Source organism: Tenrec ecaudatus, chromosome 15 (assembly GCF_050624435.1).
Source record: "Tenrec ecaudatus isolate mTenEca1 chromosome 15, mTenEca1.hap1, whole genome shotgun sequence".
In the NCBI taxonomy this organism is placed as follows: domain Eukaryota; kingdom Metazoa; phylum Chordata; class Mammalia; order Afrosoricida; family Tenrecidae; genus Tenrec; species Tenrec ecaudatus.
The window spans coordinates 93,558,109-93,566,190 of NC_134544.1; the positions used below are offsets into that span (position 1 = coordinate 93,558,109).

General features: G+C 44.2%; 1 protein-coding gene across 1 annotated transcript; it reads right to left on the reverse strand.

Moving 5' to 3' along the window:
• Positions 1-5,761: 5,761 nt before the first annotated feature.
• On the reverse strand, positions 5,762-7,533 carry LOC142427603 (lysine-specific demethylase 4D-like). The gene is made up of 2 exons (XM_075532799.1): positions 7,107-7,533; positions 5,762-6,984 (listed from the first exon to the last, which is right to left on the reverse strand). Exons 1-2 carry the CDS (start codon positions 7,531-7,533, stop codon positions 5,762-5,764), a joined length of 1,650 nt encoding a protein of 549 aa, XP_075388914.1.
• Positions 7,534-8,082: the final 549 nt, after the last annotated feature.

The following is an 8,082-nucleotide window of genomic DNA, read 5'->3' on the forward strand; positions in this document are numbered from 1 at the left end:
GTTTAAGAAGTTCTCACTACAACCAGTGAGCGCTCTTGATTTTCTGAGAGCTAACAGCTGAAATTTACATAATATGATGAGGGCAACAAATGTACAAATGTGCTTTACACAATTGACGTATGTGTGGATTGTGATAAGAGTTGTATGAGCTCCCAATAAAATGATTTTTTAAAGTTTCACTGGTTTGGAACCTGGCAAGTTCCCTGAGATTGGTTACAATGTCTTAGAGTCTCCATTGTTAACACAGACGGAAGAGATGAAAGGAAATTCTATGTCTAATAAATTTCATTTAGTCATTTTAACTAAAACAATTTTCTCCTTACTTAAAGCTTGTAACAAAATTAGGGCAGATAGACACATATTCACCTCTATAGAAATTAGCTGATCATAAGAAGTCCCAGCAAAATGGAAATCCCCTTTGGGATCCTAGTCCACTAATCACGTGTAGGAAGGACGATTCGTTTATATTTTTGCAGAAGAAAGCTGATGGACTCCCCTTAGAAAAGCAGTTCTCAACCCGTGGGTCGCGAACCCCTTGGAGGGGGGCGCGTTGAATGACCCTTTCACAGGGTCATTCGCACTAATCATAACAGTAGTAAAAAGTACCCAAAAAACATTTGGAGAAAGATGAAGGACAAAGAAAATATGAAGAAAGCACCCAAGGTTTTTTTTTTTTTTTGGTTTTCAAATAATTTATTGATGGTATATAGAAACATAATGAATTTTTTTCTTTAACTTTTTTTGTAAGTTGGATAAAAGTTACCAAAGCAGACTGGTTTTATGCTGGAGAATTCATACATACTTTGATTTGTGACATTGATTGCATTCCACACAATGTAACTGCATCTTCCCTGTGTTTGCCTTTCCATTTGCCCTTGTTTCTTTTTAAACATTTTATTAGGGGCTCTTACAACTCTTATCACAATCCATACATATACATACATTAATTGTATTAAGCACATCTGTACATTCTTTGCCCTAATCATTTTCAAAGCATTTGCTCTCCACTTAAGCCCTTTGCATCAGGTCCTCTTTTTTTTTTGCCCTCCCTCCCCGCTCCACCCTCCCTGATGAGCCCTTGATAATTTATAGATTATTATTTTGTCATATCTTGTCCTATCTGGCATCTCCCTTCACCCCCTTCTCTGTTGTCCATCCCCCAGGGAGGACGTCACATGTAGATCCTTGTATTCCTTTCCCCCTTACCAACCCACTCACCCTCTACTCTCCCAGTATCGCCCCTCACACCCATGGTCCTGAAGGTATCATCCACCCTGGATTCCCTGTGCCTCCAGCTCCTATATGCACCAGTGTACAACCTCTACTCTACCCAGTCTTGTAAGGTAGAATTCGGATCATGGTAGTTGGGGGGAGGAAGCATCCAGGATCTGGGGGAAAGCTGTATTCTTCATCAGTACTACATCACACACTGACCGACTCATCTTCTCCCCTAGACCCCTCTGTGAGGGGATCTCCAGTGGCTGACAAATGGGCTTTGGGTCTCCACTGTGCACTTCCCCCTTCATTCACTATGGTATTTTTTTTGGTGATGCCTTATACCTGATCTCTTCGACACTTCGTGATTGCACAGGCTGGTGTGCTTCTTCCATGGGGGCTTTGTTGCTTCTGAGCTAGATGGCTGCGTGTGGCAATGATATGATTTTTTGTTCTTTGATGCCTGATAACTGATCCCTTCAGAACCTCGTGATCACACCGGCTGGTGTGTTCTTCCACCAGCCTTTGTTGTGGGCTTTGTTGCTTCTGAGCTAGATGGCCACTTGTTTATCTTCAAGCCTTTAAGACCCCAGATGCTATATCTTTTGATTGCCGGGCACCATCAGCTTTCTTCACCACATTTGCTTGTTCACCCACTTTGTCTTCAGCGGTTGTGTTGGGAGGGTGAGCAGCATAGAACGCCAATTTGATAGAAGGAAATATTCATGCATTGAAGGAGGAAAACACCAAATCTTAACCACGATTCTGTTTCCACACTGTTAATTGCCCAAAAGGAGGGGCTATTTGTTTACCTTTTCAGAAGCAAAGGAGATAGATGGATTTCTCTTCAGCCAGCAAGGCCCAGAAGAAAGGCAGTTGATGATGTGACCTGAGACAGCCCAAGCAGTCCAAAGACCTCTGTCCTGTTACTGGTTACCCAAAGCATCAACGCCTCACAGACTCGTGAGAATAGCAATTGCTGCCTACTGAGACACTTCTACCATTGCTGATGCTGTCTAAGGGACAATCTGGGATGCTATTATCACTGAGCATTTTATACACTAGTGACTGGACTATTACAACAGACTAAAGGGTCAAGATTTTGGACATATCAATTAATGCTAAAGTGATTGGAATGTAACTGATTTCTGTGTAACCCTTGATATAGTTAAATTTCATTGTGACAACCTGGCCAATAAACACATGTAGCATTAATGAAAGGCTGAGAGATAAATGGCTCTGTGAACCTTGCCTTTATAGTTCTCTGGTCTGTTGCTTTGTGATGGTTGGACCAGAGTGCAATTGCCTTAGCCAGTTTCCTGCTTTGTGAGGGAAACCAGCCCCTAACACATCATCACGGGTCCAGTAGGCGCAACTGTACAGTGATAATAAGTAAAGATTATAGTAAAGTTATAGAGAGCATGAGAGATAGAACAGAGATTGAAATAATGGAGTCAGACACATTTCATGGTGGCATGCTCACATGTTCACCTCAGCCTCAGCTGGCGATCCATGTGGAGAGAACGCAATATTTATTGCTACCAATGCTTTTATATTCTCTTGGGACATGTGAGCCCCCTAATTACAGGTGAAGACATATGTCACAGGAAAGGGTTGTGCTATAGGTAATACAGTAATGGGATGGGGGTGTTTTAGGGGTATCCACGCAATAGGAAGAGGAGGGACTAGGAATATACATGCGACAATGTGGGCAGATCCTAGATTCAGCATGGCAGACTAACTTTGGATGTTGCTGATCTGGTTTGATCTGTTCTCTGGATCACTATAGAAACCATTATGAGTAGGTTGTAAACCCGCCATGAAGGGACTAAACTGATGGCCACAAGCCTTTAGGGAGAAGTAGCCCATTCTCCTTAACAGCAGGGAGTGGGTTCTACTTGTGGTGGGACCAGACAGTAGTCTGGCAACTGACTGCCTTCAGGGAGGTACCTGGCCAATCATTTACCATTAGCTGCAAGCAGTGTCCTAAGTCTAACATATATTTGTGGGAGGCTTGGGAGACATCTTTCTGTTTCCCACAATTCCCCCTTTTGTTTTATAATAAAATTCAAAAGAGCCACATGGGCGACATGGTTATTTTCTATACATTGAAAGCTGTCTATGTGAAACTTCACGATCCAATTAAGATAGCCAAAAATTCAGGTTTATGGAAAACATTTCTAATTCAGGCATGGGGGATAAAATCCTCTTAGGCCCATCTGGTACTGGAGGAAGTTATGAGAGGGATTGGATGCTGCAGCGGGAAGAAATAGAGCCAATAGGAATGTCTGCTTCTATAGGTGTGTTTATACCTTGCTTAAATACCCTCAAATTTGTCCCTAAATTTCATTGTTTGGTTGTGTGGTCGAGGATTAGTATGTAGGTGTTGGATCTATATTGAGTTCATTTTTTGCGTATGATGTGAGGTATGGACCTTGTTCCATTCTTTTGCAGATGGAAATCCAGTTTTTCCAACACCATTTGTTGAAATGGGTACCTGCTCTCCACTTAATGGGTTTTAGTCCTTTGTGAAAGATTAGGTGTCAAAAAAAAATTAGGTGTCTATAGGTACTTGGTTGTATTTCTAGGTTCTCAATTCTAATCCTTTGGTATTCATATATACCATCGTACCAGGCTGCTTTAAGTATCATGGCTAATTATACATTTTTAAAGTTTTGTTTCATGTTTAAATAGTATTTTATTTATCCTGTGTCTCTTTCTTTTCTGTACTAACCTTACTAATTTCAGAGGATGATGTTTATTCCCCAGGGATACTGTAGCAGCAAACCACAAACATCTTGAAGGAAGCCTGACTAAAATAGTTTCCTGAGAGCAGTGTCAGCAATGCAGGTGGAGGGCACAATAAACAGTTTTGGGGCTTATTGGTCAATCTAAAATCTAGATCTTTCAAAGGATAAGTGTTTGTTCTAAATGCAATACAAACATATCTGAATTTCTTCTATGTCTCATAGTTCCATGCAGCTTTGACTATGGTAAATTATAAATACTTGGGCCTAAAACTGGTGTTTGTTTGAAACAAATTAAATAAAAACTAATCCATATCTGTTTCAGTTTTACTTTTTCTCCTTTTATAATCACTCAGAGTAATGGTTAGAGCTGATGAATAAGAAATTTGTGGAGTTTCTAAAGTGAGTTTTCTGTTACCTCTTTTGATTAAGCAATTGGGTGGGGGCAGGGGATGGGTTCCTGTAGAGAAAAAAATTTTAAGAGTCTTTCAAGAAAGAGAGAAAATTTGCCACACTACCCTCCATGACAGGCTCTCTGATGCTTATTTTTCTGGCTGCAGACCTGAAAACAGGCTTTTAAATACATGAATTGAAGAGACAATGCCAACAGGGGTATCGAGAGTTTCTGGGAAATGGAGTCCCAAGTCAATGCCAATGTGTGATTTCATGAAAAGGTGACTCCAGGAGTAATTTCAGCTCAATGATTAGATGGGAACTCTGGGCAGTAACTCTCCCCATCATTTGACTTGTTGTTTTGCTGTGGTGGTGTTTTGTTGTACAATTTTCTTCCATTCCCTCACGGACTACTCTGGGTACAAGGACAGACTGGTGAATTCATTGGGACCTAGCTACTTCTTTCGCTCTGGCTATGTGATGAGTCACTTTGTTTTTCACATACCTCTCATAGTCAAACTTTCCGAATGTGTTTTAAGGTATTTTATTTCCTTTCAGATACACACTAAGAACAATGAAATTAATAATCACAAATAGGTATCCTTGATCCCCAAACAGCAACAGACATCATTCATTCAAAGGTGCAGTTTCTACGTGAGCAATTGCTTGGTTGGTGGGTTGAAGGGTGGCCACGTCAGAATTATTGGAGTGTGTTAAAGGCTTGAATTTCATTAGAAGGTACAGTTGTGACCACTGGTAGAAGACCGGGTCAGCGCTTCGGAAGTGCAGATGGATTGAGCCTCACATTCTGAGCATCGTCCAATGTTGGCTCCAATTTTTGTGAGGACTAGGTGAGCAGTTTGAACCCACCTCCTGCATTATCAAAGAAAGACTTGGGAATGGGCCTCCTTAAATATTAGCCCCAAGTCCAACTTTGAAACAGTGGGTCTTGATCACTGAGATTGCCACGTGGAGAGACACGCTGGAAAGCAATGGGTTTAAAGTTTTCTGTGCAGGGAGTTCTTTTCAAGGACAACTCCCAAACCTAGGAAGAATCAAGGGACACACATATATCCAGTTGGTCTGCGAGTCCTTAGAACACATTTTAGTGGAGTCCATAGTCTGAGCAATTATTAGGCAACCTATCAACATGGCACTGAGAGGTCAAGGATCACCACAGATTACAATTTCCATGTTGAAGATTGGCTGGGTGTGTTTCTGTTTCCTGAAGGTGAGAGATAGTCCAAGGGACAATCACATTTGACAAAAACTGCAGTTTAGCTAAACTCACAACAAGAAGATCTTTGCTGGTGACAACCTTTCAGGATTTAGGAAGTGAAGTTCCATCGAGTCTGTCTCCAAGGATCTATGTAAGTAGATTTGCAGAACCTCATCTGAGGGCAGGATTATAGAAGTTTAAGGGGGTCCATAGCAATAGCACCGAGGAGGTCCAGAGGTGCCATACTGTGCACAGAGGCATAGCTGGAGAATGTTTTAGAAGTCAAAGACTCATTAGGAGGACTCAGCACAAGCATGTCCGGGAGATTCACTGAGATGTTGTCCAGTGACTTCAGGCAGGGGCCAGGGTGCATCAGAGAATCAGGATTCAGTGGGGGTCCCAAGGGCTGAAGATCGGGGTCACAGCAGCACCCAGAAGCTTTAACAGCATGCTGGATCTCAAAACTCCGAGGGCCAGAGTCATCTGTTGATTGTTGATTCTCATGCAATGCCTGAGTGGGCAGGTGTACAAATGTGCTTGCTGTGTGCTTCTTGGCCCTGGACTTCACAGACTGCTGGTGGGCATCGGAGTCCTGAGGACGCCTAGTGCGAGTCCCCTTTGGTGAAGCCTGGAGATACTGGGCAGATGGAACTGAGGTGGGAAATAGGGAGACACTGGATCCCGTTGGACTGCTGCCCATGAAGTTAGGGGCCTCAGGCTGCACAGTGGAGCTGTCTGCCCAGGAGTGGGTTGTGGGACTAGGACACACCAGTGCACAGCCCCCAAGCCCACTGTCTGCAGCCAGAGTCAGAGAGCGACGCCTGGCCCTGCGTGGCTTAAAGGACCGCAGACGCCCCTTGACCATCACACGAGTCCGGGCTTCCTTCCAGGCCATCCACTCCGGGCTGGTCAGTGCTGTGGGCTCCACGTGGTCCACGGAGGTGCGGTCCCTGCCCTGTTTCCACAGCTCATAGCGCCCGGGTTGCAGAATGCGCACGAAGGCGTCCATGGGAAATGTGACCCTGGCTTCCCCACAGCTGCACTGAGAAGCAGCTTTACCGTAATTAACCCAGCGCAGGGTGGCAAAGTTGATGGATTCCGCACAGTTGAAACCGTGATTGAAGCCAGCGTGGTATCCGTAGGGGAATGTGACCATGAACTCGCCTGCTCCCTGGGTGATCCGACCAACAGGAATGCCGTTCTCCCTGAGGACTCTGGGTGGGATGAGGGCCACCTTGTGCCGCAGGAAGTTCGCGCAGCCACTGGAACTGCCAGGGAAAAGCTCCCTGGCCAGTCTCTCCAGGCGGGCTCCGTGCTCAGGGGGCACCGCATACCACGTTTTGGGCTCCCCGAAGTGCAGGTAGTTGATGCTGTACAGGTCCATGTCCTCCGTGTGCCAAGTAAGGTGGTCTGCCACAGGCCAAAGTACAGGTAGGGGGTGTTGACGCCTTTGATGACAACTCCACTCTCCTGCTCCAGCAGATCCTGGATTGTCCCCAGGTGTCTGAGGTTCCAATGCTCAGTGTTTTCACCAAATAAGGAGCCACATACTCCAGCCCCATAAATGGGAGAATTGTACAGGCGGCTCTTCCAACAGGTCCGCTCCAAATCGTCAACATCCCGGTGTGTGGGAGTGCGGTATCTGTCGGTGCTGGCCAAGTGGCGATACTCCTCCACGGTCATGGATTTCTTCTTTTCATGGTATTGCAAAAAGACACCTGTCTGCCCAGTAGTTACCTGCTGCACAGGACTGGCTATGAGGATGTCATCCACATCGTCATAGTTCTCTCTGGCTGTCCACTGTTTGGGTGGGATTATCTTAGCCAGGCCTGCACGGTGGGCACCTTGGGATTCCATGTAAGCAATGTATTTGTTGAAATCCTTAAATTCTTCCATGGTAGGCCGGAAAGTCATGATTTTAAGGCTTGAGTTCTGGCTTCGATAGCCCTGGGACTTCATGGCTGCAAAATAAAGTCAGAAAACCCGGTTCTTATGGATGTTCTGTGTATTTGGATGCTGTGCTTTTGTTTCTTTTTCTGTCTGAAAATCTCTTGCAGTGTATTGATGGCTCTGTGAGAGCAAATGCACTCTCCCCAGGCATGCTGATTGACCAAGGGAATTCTACTATGATGGACAACTATTGTTTCCCCCAAAGAGACAGGATTTGTGCACACGGAGTGGGTTTTCCCAGATTGCTCCTGGCTCATTATGCTGCTCTGGAAGTTTATTCAGTTGGAAGGGTGTCTCTATCTGTTGATACTTAGCTTCTGTTGCAATTTTGGGAAATTTCTAATTCCACTAAGAAGGAGTTTCTCAAGGGATTTTTAAAAAGTAAATCTAAAGACAGTAATTCAGTAACATTCAACAGAAGTCAGGGGTGTCAAACTCAATTAAAATGTTTGCTATGTGGTGCAACAGGCAAGATTAAAGTGGGCCACATCACATTTACAAATTTTGTTGAATTTTTATTTTGAAGTGAGGATTCAGAAATATGGATAGGATAATTAA